Source organism: Ictalurus punctatus, chromosome 12, assembly GCF_001660625.3.
Source record: "Ictalurus punctatus breed USDA103 chromosome 12, Coco_2.0, whole genome shotgun sequence".
Classification (NCBI taxonomy): Eukaryota; Metazoa; Chordata; class Actinopteri; order Siluriformes; family Ictaluridae; genus Ictalurus; species Ictalurus punctatus.
The window spans coordinates 14,518,192-14,533,350 of record NC_030427.2 but is presented as its reverse complement, the minus strand read 5'-3'; the positions used below and the strand labels follow the sequence as shown (position 1 = coordinate 14,533,350).

At 42.9% G+C, this 15,159-nt stretch overlaps 1 protein-coding gene across 14 annotated transcripts in view; it reads right to left on the bottom strand.

Annotated features, from left to right (window-relative positions):
• Window positions 1-1,116: 1,116 nt before the first annotated feature.
• The window catches only part of baz2ba (bromodomain adjacent to zinc finger domain, 2Ba), a 99,775-nt gene continuing 85,732 nt past the window's right edge, over window positions 1,117-15,159 (bottom strand). For 8 of the 14 annotated variants that reach the window (XM_017481703.3, XM_017481706.3, XM_017481707.3 and 5 more), the window contains 16 exons: window positions 13,651-13,902; window positions 12,717-12,940; window positions 12,099-12,173; window positions 11,437-11,662; window positions 11,234-11,296; window positions 10,999-11,143; window positions 9,390-10,171; window positions 8,975-9,239; window positions 8,661-8,816; window positions 7,926-8,086; window positions 7,265-7,566; window positions 5,883-6,018; window positions 5,622-5,768; window positions 3,926-4,221; window positions 3,264-3,407; window positions 1,117-3,014 (listed from right to left, as the gene is read on the bottom strand). In XM_017481703.3, the coding sequence (XP_017337192.2) occupies window positions 2,858-3,014; window positions 3,264-3,407; window positions 3,926-4,221; window positions 5,622-5,768; window positions 5,883-6,018; window positions 7,265-7,566; window positions 7,926-8,086; window positions 8,661-8,816; window positions 8,975-9,239; window positions 9,390-10,171; window positions 10,999-11,143; window positions 11,234-11,296; window positions 11,437-11,662; window positions 12,099-12,173; window positions 12,717-12,940; window positions 13,651-13,902 (3,531 nt within the window). In that variant the 3' untranslated portion in view covers window positions 1,117-2,857. The remainder of the gene's footprint in view (window positions 3,015-3,263; window positions 3,408-3,925; window positions 4,222-5,621; window positions 5,769-5,882; window positions 6,019-7,264; window positions 7,567-7,925; window positions 8,087-8,660; window positions 8,817-8,974; window positions 9,240-9,389; window positions 10,172-10,998; window positions 11,144-11,233; window positions 11,297-11,436; window positions 11,663-12,098; window positions 12,174-12,716; window positions 12,941-13,650; window positions 13,903-15,159) is intronic. The other 6 variants (XM_017481710.3, XM_053684646.1, XM_017481713.3 and 3 more) reach the window with 2 other exon arrangements.

Genomic DNA, 15,159 nt, shown 5'->3' with positions numbered 1-15,159 from the left:
GTTATTGAATACAAATATTTAATAAAAAATAAAAATAAATAAAAACTGCTGCTAGTAGTGTGCTGTCCTAAATCGTAAATAACTCACATATAGCACACAATAAATAAATAAATAAAGTACTTAGAAATTATTCTAATAAGACTAATACACAATAAACAACTGACAACCCTATACTGTCTACTACTACTACCCTATAATACTACTACTACTACTACTACTACTACTACTACTAATACTAATAACAATAATAATATTAATAATAGCTGTTATTATTTAATAATAAATATACTACTAATACTAATAAGTTTAAATAACCGTGTCACTCCGAAAATATAAAACATTATCAAGCAAAACAACAGCAATAATAACAACAATCATAATAATAGTGATAATAATAATAATAATAATAATAATAATAATAATATTTTTAATATATAATAATATAAAAAAACTGGCAGTACTATGCTGTCCTAAAGAGTAAATAGATAGACAGATAGACAGACAGACAGACAGACAGATAGATAGATAAGTAGAACTATTTTTTATTTTAGTTGTGTGATGTTTTCTGACTTTATCTACTTTTACTACTGCCAGCTTCATTCAGATATTGAAGAATTCAAAAGACTACCAAAACTAATATGTATCTAACATATTATTATATATTATTGTTATATGTTACAATAAAATAATATTCTGAAGGATGTTTTCAGATTTACTGCTGTATGATTTGGAGTTTTGCTCATTTTTCTGCCAGGTTTGTTTTGGATTCTGGACCCTGGTTGGTCAGAAGGTGTTGATTAATTTTCTACCACCACAGCTCTGACAATAGTGCAGCTGCAAATCTCATGTTTATATTAAAGCGTTTGTTCTGATATGTTATCACTTCCATAGCAACGACTCATTCACAGAAATGTTTGATATGGTGCAGTATTCTGTAAGGAGGCGTTTATATAACATTTATGGAAGGCGTCTCCAGTGTCCGAGCTTTGTAACGAGCATGGGTAAGTCTTCAGGATGGAGGAGTTTATGATTTGGGGCTGAAAAATAACTATGTTTATTGTTCATGTCTGTGCACTCAAACTATTACAGTGGAAAAAACACCAAGGAGCAGAAATATGACTTTAAAAACATCCTTTTAATAGGTCCGTGCCACACACACTCACGCACGCACACACACACACTCACACATATACATACACACACACGCACACACACATACACACGCACGCACGCACACATACACACTAGTGAAAAATAATGCTCCTACAAAAAGAACGCTACCATTTTGTTTCCCACAATAGCTTTAAATAAAATAACTTCAAGTACTCTGACTCGGGTACAAAAAAACTGTGTTCTAGCTGCCTCCAGTGGCCAAGACTCACAGGGATGATGGGGGAGGAGGAAGAGGAGCAAGAGGATGAGGAGGAGGAGACTCAGGCTCGGGCTGCGTCCCAAACCGCACTCTATCCCGCTAAGTAGTACTTTAAATCAGTACGCCACTCACAGTTGTGTTCTCTGAGCACTGTTTTGGCATACTGCTGTGAAGAACGATGCGATTTACGACAAAGCCACGGTGAACCAGGGGTTGCACAGTTTGGGATGTGGCCATAGTGGTTACCGAAAGCACACCGCATGTGTGTGTCGCTGAAACCTACTCCCAACAGTTCTCATATGGGGATACACACTTGTGTTGTACAGTATATATGCCAGGCTGCGGAGGAAGCCAGGGGGTGTTTCTTTTTTTTTTTTCTTTAAAAAAAAAAAAAAAAGAAAAATCATAAAAACAAACAAAAACAAAAAAGAAAAATACTTCCCTACACCCTGTTCAGAAGGGCAGGCACTACCAAGATTAAGGAGACCACAGTGTTTGTAGAAGATATGTGTATACTGTACAACCAATAAATGTGTCAATAATAATAATAATAATAATAATAATAATAACAATAATAATAAGTCACTTTAAGACTAAAATTAAATGCTACAATTGGTCTAAGGCATGAACAATATCCAATGTTTGAAACCATATGTACACATCATTCCAAACAAGACTTGATATATATATCGGTATCAACAGACAGTATGTACACGTTTTTTTTTTTGTTTTTTTTTGTTTTTTGGGGGGGGTGGGGGGGTGGGGGTGGAAACCACTGCTCGTCCATGTGTGTTTGTGTGTGTTTGTGTGTGTGTGTGTGTGTGTGTGTGTGTGTGTGTGTGTGTGTGTGTGTGTGTGTGTGTACAAGGGGAAAACTCTGACGTCGGACGGCCCAGAGTGGTGTAAACAGGTTCCTTTCTTTTCTTGGCTTCGTTTCATATTTGGAGAAGAAAATAATTTTAATAAACAAAAAACAAAACAAAAAAAAACCACACACATACAAATAAACATTCCATTTGATTTTTTTTTTTTTAAAGCAGTTTGCGCTGTTTCTTCCTTTTCATAGAAAATGAAGAATGGACCTTTTTGTTGTCATAAATAATCATTTAAAAAAATTAAATACATTCACTATAATATTAACGATAAAGTTAAAAAAAAAACAACAGAAGAAACAAAATGATATTTACAGGTAGTGGAAAGTGTTTTTTTTTGTTTGTTTTTGTTTTGTTTTGTCCTAGATACAGCTCTTATGGTTGAAGATTTCAGTGCGATTACTCTTTTCTACAAGGAAATGATATTGCACAAAGACACCCTCTGTCCTGTGTCTCTTTGGGGTGTTGTGTGTGGGGTGTATATAGGTGTGTGTGACATGTTCAGGTTTGAGAACGGCGCTTTGATTTGCTGGGAGGAAAATTCTGGGCGGTTCTGATCCGAGCTCCACGTCGAGGGGTTCGGAAAAAGTGGCGCGCGGTCGCTCCAAGTGGATCAGTTAGTCTGCTTCAGGAGCTCAGTCCACCTTTTCTCGAAGAACTTCCTCATGTTGTGTCCGGCGCGGCCGATGTCCGAGTTGTCCTCGTTGAACTTTTCGCAGTTATCGAATACCAGGTTGACGTCGATGATGAACGTCTCGAGGTTCTGGTACCTAAAAGGAAGAAAAACAAACAAAAATGTAAAAACTAAATTGGGGTCAGCTGAGACAAAAATCGTTTAAGCGAATCGCGCACATGAATTCATAATGATTCTGTGATTTTCTTCAACCTGCAGTCCTTTCAATATTACGCTCCGACTGGTGAATCAAAGGAATCAAAATATTCATACATTGATTCATTTCGGAAGAACTGAGTCACTAAAGGTCGCCATCACTAGGACAGAGGACGTAAGGGAGACTCACTGGCTGCTGACGAGTTTCTCGCGGATGGTGGAGAAGTCCATGGGCTTTTTGATGACTTTCCGGTATCCGGGGACCGATTTGAGGTTGACGGGTGTGAGGAAGGGCCAGGCGTCCTGATGGCGCTCCAGTTCAGCCAAGAGAATCCTTCACAAGAGAAACAGATGATGTCAGAAAACATCCAGCCAGCAAGTTAATCCTGCTCTACATGCAATACTCTTACTGATAGGAAATCAGTAAAGAACAGCTAAAGAAAGGAAATTGGGAAATGTTTGTGGCTGAGATAATGGTCACTCTAAGCAGTCGAGCCAAAAAAGAAACATTTGTCATATTTGTTTATCTGAAAGCATAATCTGTTTACTCTTCAAGAATAAAGCCTCATGAAAATCTGATCTCAGAGGTAATGTCTGTCGTTTTTCTTGTCTTTAGTACTTTATATAATATATACAGGCAATATACAGGATGAATATTTGACTAAATATAAATAATAGCATTTCACATATTAGGAATGCATTTGAATATAGACTGCGATAACAACATGTAGATGCAATGCATTTTGCATTATAAATATAGTAAGCTTGTTTTAAACGTATGCGCTTGAGTTTTGTTGTATCTGAACGATAAACTACTTGAAATATTGTTTTATTTATGTATATATGCCATACCTGCAGAGGCCCAGGTCGCGGTTGTTGTCCCTGGCCGTTTTGGCTCGTTTCACGCAGGCCGGGCTCTCGGGCTTGGCGGTGGGAGGAGCGGGCGAGCTCTTCTTCGCCTGGCTGGAAGCCGTGGCTGTTTTCTTTGGGCTGCTGTTGCTGGTGTTGCTGCTTCCACCTGCCTCCTCTTCCTCACACGCCTCCTGCTGCTTCTTGTTCTTCTTGGCCGTCTCCGAGGATTTCTTGCCCCCTCCGCTGGACTGCACGCGACTCTGAGGCTTCTTGTTCTTAGGGGACTGGTTGCTTGCCTGGGGAAATTGGATTGCGTTTAAATCGTTGTTCCTGATCTCACTCGAGTCTCTGAAGTCATACGCACTTATTCCTGCACTTCGTTTCATGCGCCCTTAGTCTGCATTTTGAAGTCAAAGTGGGAACTTCCCCAAGTGCCAAAGTATCACTATCACACACACACACACACCTTTATATTTTAATGCAACAGACTAGATTAATTTCTAAAGCCAAAATCAGCAAGACAGACGGTGAAGGAAATGAACTTCCCTGTTCCAGACCACATGGCGTGCTGACTTCTTTTCATAACGTTCCAGCTTATTATTTAGTTAAAGCATACGATTCAGGAGCTACGATAAATTATTCAGTAGCTGCAGTCAGTCATTTGAAAGGTGTGCAGTTACAGGAACGCCTCCTGCGAGTTTCAATTGTTTTAAAAAGTTTTTTTTAAGGTACTGACGACTCTAGCATTTTGTATACAAAAAAAGATAAAAATTCAACACACACACACAAACACTTAATGGCGACTGTTTTGTATCAGCGTGGTGTAACGATTTGGAATCGACGCACAGATTTAAAAAGCAACGATAAATTGAATCGACACAACCATCAGAAATTCATTATAAATCGATCATTATTGAGAAAGGCATAACTCTGATACTTTCTAAATAATCCTTCTAATAATCTACGTCATTGTCATTCAGGAATTTACCCCAGATTCTGAACAAAGCTGATTGCATATCGATTGGAGGATACGAAGTTGTATTAGACGTAACATTAGATTAGAATTAGGAACTAGCACATAATTTCCCAAATATATTTATCTGAATTAACACACACGACAAATGACTGCCAATTCGGATGTTTTCGTAATTTTTTTCAATCTAGACTACAACTCTCGGTATCTCGTGTTGAGCATTTAAGCTCTTGAACTTTTTAACGTCCAAAATCAGGTGGATGCAAATAACAGCGTTCTATCTGACAGTATACTGTCTGACGGTCCAAAAGTCATACTCAGGAAATTGCTCACCTTTTTCATCAAGATATGACAGGAAATGACGGTTTTACCGCTAACACACCGAAGCGTACACGATTTTCACCCTTGGTTAGAAAAATGCAAACATTTCGGTGTATAAAATCCTGAATCCTTACCAATTCTGCCGCAAAAAAGTGCCTGCCAAATGAGTAGTATTAAAACGTAATCCGAGGTAGAAAAGCATCGTAATGTCACGTGCCATTCATTAGGTCACGTTTGACTTGACACGATGCGTATAATTTCTCGGGTCACGGCCTGTTACTATTCAGTGATATACGAAGGGGGGGAGGGGATTTCTTGGCCAGACTGCATCCCTGAAAGCGCTGAGATTTCTCAGCAGAGTGTGTGTGAGCTCTGAACGTGACGGCAGATGGACGTGGTTACCTTGGAGATGCAGGCAGGGCAGTACCAGTCTCCCTCAGGGATGGCGTTGATCTTGGGCTTGTGGCAGTAGGTGTGACAGCCCTTATCACAGCCATCGCACAGCAGCAGTAAGTCCTCATTATCCCCCTTACGACAGATCTGGCAGTACTATACACACACACACACACAGCTTAGTACATGCTTAAAATATCGTTTCATCATTGTGCAAAGGTTGGCACCGCACCCGAGTCTGAGATCACACACACACACACACACACTCACCACTTTCATGATGGATCTCTCCCAGGCGATGGACTTCTGCAGCTGTTGCAGACACATGGCCAGCTGCGACGAGTTCCTCACCTCGCTCAGAGCCTTCCTCCACACCTTCATCCCCGGAGCGATCTCCTCCTCACCCCTGAGAGACACAACGACAAAGAGCCAGGTTACAAACATCAACACACATCCACACACACACATAAATACATATATTTAGAGCTTAAGGCCAGCATTATACTTGATGTTAACCACAGGTACACACGGGCACAAGATGGAAGGACAGCACATAACCAGCATTCGTTCAGTGCTATCGTATCAGTAACAGTGGAGGAAACGATACAGCCTCACACAATTGCTATAAAATCACCTAATCGTTCTTATTTGATCTGACCAGAAATGAGCTGCTAAAATACACAACATGCGTAATATGTTCAATAAATATACGTTTGTCATGAAGCACAGTGATAACTCTGAGTTGTAACTGGTGGCACGATTGAGTACATTAGCACAGAAAAGTACATTATATGTTCTCCTTGTAACATTTTTAACATTAAAATGTAATGATCACGTTGACGAATGACTGTGTGTGCATTATTACACTTCTGTTCTTCTCAAGTCATCAAACAGTTCATGGAAATGATTAATTCAACGTCAGCCAATATGTAACAAATCAAGCTAAAATAATAAATCGGATTTATGTCCTATAGACATTTATCATCATCACACACATTTTTAACATCATTCACCCCTACAAGTGCTTAGAGTTTGAATTTAACACACCTCTTATGTACAAAGTATAAGTATGTCCTCAAAATCATCATCAACATTAGCAGGCTACATATTATATATTTACTCTGAATTTCTGAGACGACAAGTTCATATTACGCGGCTTACGCGTCGCTCCGCGTATAACACTGGCCTCAAAGAAAAAACATCATTACAGTCCTCTATAGACAAAAAGGAGACTAAACATGGATTGTTAGAATACAGCACACACATCCTGTGGAATGGCATTGACTGCATGATGAAAACTTCCAGTGGAAATTCGGAGAGAAAGTGAAGCCACGTGGTTAAAATGCGCCATGCTCTCACGAAACAGCAAAAGAGAAACCCTTTCCAAACCAAACAGACAAACAAACAAAAAAGACCACAAAAAAATTGAACGCATGCAACCAAGAACAGAAAGGAACTCAAATGCAAGTGTTTGAATCTGAACCGAAAACCATGGAACCCCTTGAAGAACTGGGCCCCGGGTGAACACACACACACACCACAAGCACAGCCGCCCCAGCCAGAAGAGAGGGGAGGAGGAGAAGGAGCAAGAGGAGGAGGAGGAAGAGATAGAGGAGATGAAGAGATGAAGGCTGGCTGCGTGGATGACCTACCCTTCCCCTCCAGCGCTAGTGGATGGCGCAGGGGCGGGCACAGTGACCGTCCCCACATTATCCAGCCTGATCTGGATGGTTGTCCCTAAGGGGCTCCGCAGGTACCTTCTCTCGATGTGGCGCTCCAGCTCGGCCAGGCGCATCACGGCGATGTCCAGCGGGTTGCTGGGCTGCCGTCTCAGGCCTTTTTCCGAGCTCCGCTCCTCCTGTGACTCCGCCCCCGGGCAGGCTTTTGGAAGGGGCTTGTGCTCGTAATACAGCAGGTCCTCCCGCTCCGACTGGGGCTCCGGGTGCATCCAGCCCTGGGGTACGTCAACAAAAACAATCGAGATTCGATTACAGAAATCACAAAAATGCACGCTAAGTGTAGCTGGATAGATACGTTCGTGATATTAGGCTATTTCAGACTGCAGAAGGATAAGCAAGAGTGTTCAATTTGCATATTTATGCATATTAATAAGTGTAGAAACACGACCAAGCCCATTTTAATTCTTGGGGATTTTAACAAAGTTGACGATGGCATCCTTAAAACAGCACCACAAAGTACATTTGGAGCACTTTGATCTTTTAAAGAACTTCTTTAATTTAAAATCAAACACACACACACACACACACACACACACACACACACACACACTAATTTTTCTCTCTTTTTTTTTACCTTGACCTGCAGGCTAGCTGAAGTGACCCTACGTTCAAGCTCCTCCACCTGCTGTAGTAAGGCGATGTCCGTCTCCATGGCCTGCTCCTCCACGCACCACTCCTGTAGCGTCTCCACGGAAACCTGGCCCTCATCCAGCTCCGACACCTCCATCACAGCTACTACACACACACACACACACACACACAAGGAGATGACCTGTGAGTGTTACATCCACCCCGCTCAATAGCCGCTATAACCTAAATGACAGCAGGGATTAAATCGTTTTTGCAGATGTTCCACAACACTAAAGGTAACCACAAATGGATAAAAAATAAAAAAGCATGACATATCATTCTTTAATAAACTGTTGTAATCATTGACAAACTGCTCTGGATAAGAGGAAGGAGACACTTGGGCCGTTATAATAAAATGATGTAATCCGTTTAGCTCTACAAGACTAGGTTACTTTTCTAGCAACAGTGTCAAGTGCGAAAGCTTGCGTATAGCTTGTCAACAAAAGGAATTCGAAATTCTTATCAGCAAGCTCAAAAGTTTGCACCCCCCTCAATGTATTTTCATTCATTCGCCTCATTAAGGTGTTTAATGACTTAAAACGATCAACATGTTTACTTTAAGTCTCATCTAAGGCATTAAAATCTCACGGAGGCCAGGTTATTATTATTATTATTATTATCAATTATTAAAATGAATAAAAATGAACTTTTGCTTGAAGTGTATATTATAGTGACTCACCCTCTTTGTTCTTGTTGCAGGTCTGAGAGATGAGCTCTATGGATTTCTGGAGCTGTTTTTGCAGCGCTCTCTCTCTGATGCCTCTACTGTGGAGCGTCTTCATCAGGGCCTGCAGTTCCTCCATGTCCGTCATCTTCCACCAGCCCATTAGCATGTCTGCAACACACACACACACACACAAGCAACACCATAATGAGTAGTATGTATACGAGCCTGTTGATGCTATGTATGTGCAGCCATGTTAAATTTTGTGTAGGCTTTATGGAAGCATAGGTCGTGCGTCCTGTGTGTGTGTGTGTGTGTGTGTGTCTCACCTTCTGGAATGGGCTTTGGCTGTGGCTGGTCGTGGTTTCGTGGCAGATCTATAGCAGGTGATAGTGCAGAGGGCAGTTTGTCCCCAGGGGGCGCAGGAGAGCCACTCTTGCTGGTGGAGACACTGGGGGCCAGCAGGGGGCTTGCACTTCCCTCAGTGAGCGGGCAAAGAGGCATAGGGCTGCTGCACATGGGCAGGTTGGGGCTGATCACCCCACCTGACCATCCACACATGGGCAAAGGCAGCAGAGCACCAGCGGGTTTTACCTGCACACAAAACAAGACGTTCAGCATTCAGCATCACTGAAGAGAAATGATTACATAAACCCCTGTTCTGACTCAGCACCCGTAATTATATAAAGAACAAACAATCATATCGCATTAAAGTAAATACAGACATGTATGAGGGCTGCTTACCTGCAGAGGAGAGATAGTGAGGTTTCCCAGGCTGTCGTGAGCAGCGTTGAGGGGGCTGCTGGAGGCAGAGGGAGGTTGGAGTTGTTGGTGAGGGGAGCAGGATGGAGCGGGAGGGCTCCTGGGCTGGACAATATTGGACTGAGCTGAGGAGCACAGCGGCGTTGTGGGTTGGATGAGGGAAGAGTCATCACAGGGCGAGCGGGGCAGGAGGCTGAACCAGTGGCCGCTGCGCTCCGTTAAAACGCGCAGGAGCTGATCGTTCGCCAGGAGGTGCTGATGATGCTGTAGGGACAGAGGAACACCGAACTGAGGAAGAGGAGCACCAAACTGAGCGATGAGAGGTACGGAGTCCACAGGAGTGCTGCACAGTTCAGTAGGCTTGGAGGTAGAATGAGTTGGAGATGATGCTGATGCGGTTGCCGCGGTGACAGTCGTCATGCTGCTGTCAGGAATATGGCAAAGGGACGCGAGGTCACCTGGTGGGTTCAGGGGCTCCTTGAGAAGACAGGAGGTGGAGTCTAATGGCTGAGCGTCCTTCTCCTCCTGGAGTTTGTTTGGCGGCGAGCAGGGCTTCTCGTCTTCCTGTTTCACTTCCTTCTCAGCGTGCTCCTCCTCCTCCTGCTTCACCTGTGCCTGCGTCTGCACCTCCGGCTGCTGCTGCGCCTCCTCCACCTGCATCTCCTCCTCATCATCCTCCTCCTCCTCTTCCTGTGGCTCTTCCTTGATCCTCACAGGCTCAAAGTTGCGGAGCCTCTCTCGCTCCTTCTCCATTTCCTCGGGACCTGTAAAGAGACACGTGTGCGTATGCTTCAGCTGACCTTCATTCATGCATGTTTTAGTGATTCCTGTATAATATCACACGCGCCGTTAAACAAAACGGCTGAAAATACTGTCCCTTTCACCTTCATCTAATTGATCATTTTTGCTCAGTTTATACTTATTATTGTACAATATATTAAGTGAAGTCTCACAGCAACAACTGACAAATCTGCTGCAGTCCATGAGGATGAGATGCACTGTAGTAGTTAAAGCAGCTGGAGGCCAACACATACTGACTGTTACCTTTAATATTGACCCCCCTTTGTTCAGGGCCTCATTATTCCATTTCTGTACGTCAAATATCTGTGAAACTTGTTCAGTTTAATGTTTTGATCCCCCTGAATGTTACAACATACAGCCTAAATATCACAGCAACCAGGTCTAAGTCCACTGTGCTTTTTTTTTTAATTAGTATCTTCAACACCATGCTTTAGTTCATTCAACTTTCCCTCGTTAAGGTGCCTAATAGCTTAAAACTGTTGTTCAGGGCATGAACACTCTCAAGCAGTCTGCTGTAGGGTCAAGTTAAAAGTAAATGAGAAAAAGGAAACAGCTGAAGACTGAAAATAGAAATAATGATGATGGAAAAGCATAAAAGTAAAAATGAGAATCATGAAAGTCTTTGGATGGAAGTGGAAGTAATGAGTAAGTCTAGGAGGGTTCGGCTCGCATACACGTCAGGCATGCAAAACAAACCAAACGCTGACGTACTACACTACACAGAAAGAAGCACTAACTTTACATGAGCTGGCAGTGTAAACAGAGCATAACTTGGTGTAAACAACGATACCTTCTCCACTCTCCATTCCCTCGATGAAGACCCCTCCGCACTGTGGGAGAACCCAGTAGCGGCGGCGGTAGCGGTCCTGTCCGTAGCCCATGGAGCGCAAAGCGTGAGACGATTCGAACAGCTTCCTTCTGATCAGATTCTGTTGCTGCTCTCACAAAATAGAGAGAGAGTGTGTGTGTGTGTGCATGAGCGTATGCATGTGTTTGTTTAATACTGACTGCATGTGCGTGTTTACCTTCGATAATTTTTCAATCTGTTTCTCTAGCTCTTCTACGCTCGTGGCTTGATCTCCTTCATCCTAAGTTTTACACACACACACACACACACACACACACACACACACACAAATATCCAAACATGGTCACAGGAAGGACAGGTTGGAAATATTTCGCGATTAAATGAACCGTTGTTTGGTTCCAGTCGCGTGTCGGCTCTTACCTCGTCGCACGTCTCCACCTTTCTCGCCTTCTTCACCTCTTCTTCGTCGTCCTCATCCTCGTCATCTACAGCCTCGTCGCTGTCCTCGTCTTCGTCCTCGTCGTCATCGCTGTCGCCGGCCTTTCTCTTGCGCTTGTGTCCGGCGCTTGGCGTGCCTGTGGCGTGAGGCTCGTCCCCTCCGCCGGCATCGCGCCTCCCTGTGCGCTTCGCGTGAATGTTCTTCAACCTGTACACAAGAAAATCACAACAGTTCAGGGGAAAAAAAACAACACATCAAAAAGGATCAAGAATTAATTAATGAGTACAAATAATAGCATTATCGGATATCAACAAATTCCAAACGTGTTTTATATGCACATACACTGCTTACGTGAATGCACTTGCACAAAAACAAATCATTTTACATCATATGACTTCATCATGCGTGGATGTAAATTTACATTATAGTTCTCCTTAGGAGATCCATAATAATCTCACAGTGTACTTTTGTGCATGTCTCATACTTATTATCATGAGATCATTTTAGAACAAGTATAAGATTTTTTCAAGAAGTTGAAGATTGACATTTTGCCTATAATGCCTAGAAACAAATATAATGAGAAATATTACATAAATATGGCTTTATTAAGTTTTCGTGAAAGACTGAAGAGAAGGACACTCACTTTTTGAGCTTTCCCTCCACGATACACTCATCTTTCCTCAGCACGTTCATTTGGTCCAGGCTCTTATCAATCTCACTGAGCATGAGAACATACAGAGAGAGAGAGAGAGAGAGAGAGAGTGAGAGAGTGAGAGAGTGAAAGAGAGAGAGAGAGAGTTAGAGAGAGAGAGTGAGAGTGAGAGAGAGAGAGAGAGAGTTAGAGAGAGAGAGTGAGAGTGAGAGAGTGAAAGAGAGAGAGAGAGAGTTAGAGAGAGAGAGTGAGAGTGAGAGAGTGAAAGAGAGAGAGAGAGAGTTAGAGAGAGAGAGTGAGAGTGAGAGAGTGAAAGAGAGAGAGAGAGAAAGAGCGAGAGAAAGAGTGAAAGAGAGAAAGAGAGAGAGATCTCAGTTACATAATAAGACACCGGTGTGATCTTTGTACAAACCCTAAAACATGCTGAATAGTCCGTGCCGTCACTCTCTGTAGCACATGAAATGCAAAGGCGCTATTATTAATTAATAATCCTAGAACCAAAACCTCTCTCCTAACCTCCTTACAAGGTCTGATTCCTGGATGAATATTTAAAGAAGTGCTACAAAACTAAGCAGGTGGTTTTCAGTCTGCTCTAGCCCATAGCTGTACCTGACCACGCTCTTGCTGCAGGCCAGCTCGTTGACCAGGAAGGCGAGCACCGAGGCTTTCTGCGCAGGTGTGTGTGCTTGGAAGGCCTTGGTCTTCAGGCTCAGGGCCATGTCGGCCAGCTCGGTTTGAGCGCAGTGCGAGTCCATGTACTGCTGCAGCACCTCCGACACGTTGTCCCGGTTCAGACCCACGTTGGTCAGGTGATCACCCAGGATGGACTTGGCCTGTGGTGGACAAGTGCTTTTAACACAAGATGGCTGCCACGCATATCCTGTGGTTGTTTGGAATTAGCTCTACTCGTCCGCACGGTGCAATACCAACGTAAACAGCGTGGGCAGTATAGCACCATGTGACAGTGTGTCCACAACTAACTAAACAAACTAGCATTGTGTCTCAAATGGCACACTTGTGTACTATTCTAGACAGTTATCGAGTAGCAGTTTCCCAATCACAGCTAGTGTTTGAATTTGAAAAACCATTCTGAAGTCTTCAAACCTACAGAAAGGTCTGTTTTGCGTACCAGTCTTCTGGATTTTCTACATTAGTAAAGTCTTTTGAGTGTAACGTCAGAGTTTTCGATTTGAGACGCGGCTCGTGACGACAGTCACGACGACGGCAGAACGTTTTAAAGAGAAAAGGTCTGCACTATGCGTCACCATGTAACATCACCTATATCTAACAAAGATTTTTTGGGATAAACCTGTGTTGTGTTTGCAATTGTTTGAGATACATGAGAGCGGAGGATTTTTTGTGATTTTTTTTTTTTTTTTTTAAAGATCAAAAGGTTAAAACAATTAAAATTTTTCACAACCTTCTTTGCTCATATTTACCAAGGGTGCCAATATTACTGGAGTTCACAGTATGATGATATGAATATTTTTGATACTGGACGCGTGTGTGTGTGTGTGTGTGTGTGTGTGTGAGGATCTCTCACCCTGTGCCCTGGAGGCAGCCCTGGGTCACACACGGCTGAGGAGAGCAGGCGCACCAGCAGGTCCTGCACCTGACCCATGCTGTTGCCCAGGTTGAGGAGACCTTCCTGCAGCACACCCAGTGTGGGAAACTCGCTCTGCTCCATGCCCAGCACCTTCCCGAAGCTGCGCAGGAACTGCACCACCATCAGGCAGTCAGAGAACACCTGTCCCGGCAGCACCAGACCCGCGATGCGAGAGAACTCCGGCAGAGGCTGTGTGTGTGTGTGTGTGAGCAAGAGAGACAGTCTTCTTTAGTTTGTTCTAAAGATATCCAAACTTACACCACCAAGACATTGAGTGCATCAGGTTTCACAAAGAATCCATATCACAAAACAGTGCTGAGATGTGTTAATAATAAAAATGATGTGATATAAACATTCTCTAATAACGTGTACAATCAGTCAATCAATAAATCCCTCAATAAAATCAATCTACATAAATCACTCCAAACTCATTCCACATAGTTATGGATGCATTTTTTTTTGTTTTCCTCCAAGACCCAAAGTTGCTCTATTTAAATGCAATCTATATCCACTTTCACAAAAATACGGCGTAATTATGCAGCGATTTGTAACTCATTTTTAACTTTTTAAACATTTTTTGTCAAGCACCCTTTAAACCAAATGCCGTCCTCGGTAGTTTTCGCGCCGCAGACCTTACAGATTTCTCCCAGCGTCTCATCTCTACCTTTCTTCACTCCAGTCATAAACCATAAACCACGATGCTGCTGCGCCCTGCTACGACCACACGGTGTCAGTGTTTCTGTCTGTCATCTTCCTGCTTCTGAAAGGTGTTACTGATGACCTAATGCTGTTACAGACAGTGCGTAAGCCTTAAGTAGCCCTCTCCCCCCGCCCCCTCCTGACTGAGCCTCCAGGAAAACACGAACCTGATAGCTCTGTTTAAAAGCCTGGATTTGAGAGAATTTCTGGGAAACTGAATCACTGCAACGACAACAATAAAAATAAATAAATAAATAAAATAAACGAGCGTGACTCATTAAGGCTTAATTGATGATGATGGGGTATCGGAGCAATCGTTCATGATTTATATACTCCAACAGCTTCGGGGTACTTAGGGTGCTTAACCCTCCTGTTCTGTTCACTTAACAACGGATGTGACGCTGATATTACAGAAACGCTACAGTACAGTGCGTTTTAGAGTGGCAGAAAAAATACATAATCAATCCTGTATTACATTTATAGTAGCATTATAATTCATATTTAAGGAAATGGACACGTCAGACGCTCATGGAGTCTCTTAGTAGCAGGTGTGTGTGTATATATTACACAATAAAAGCACTAAAAGCACCACAATCTTGTGTGTGTTTGAGAGTGTGTGTGTGTGTGAGAGAGAGAGAGATAACGGAGAGTCATAAATCGAAAGCGTTTTGACCGAACCATCTCCGCTGTAATGTTCTGACGGGGCGGAGCCTAACGGACAGCCGAACAAAACGGTTTTAATAACGA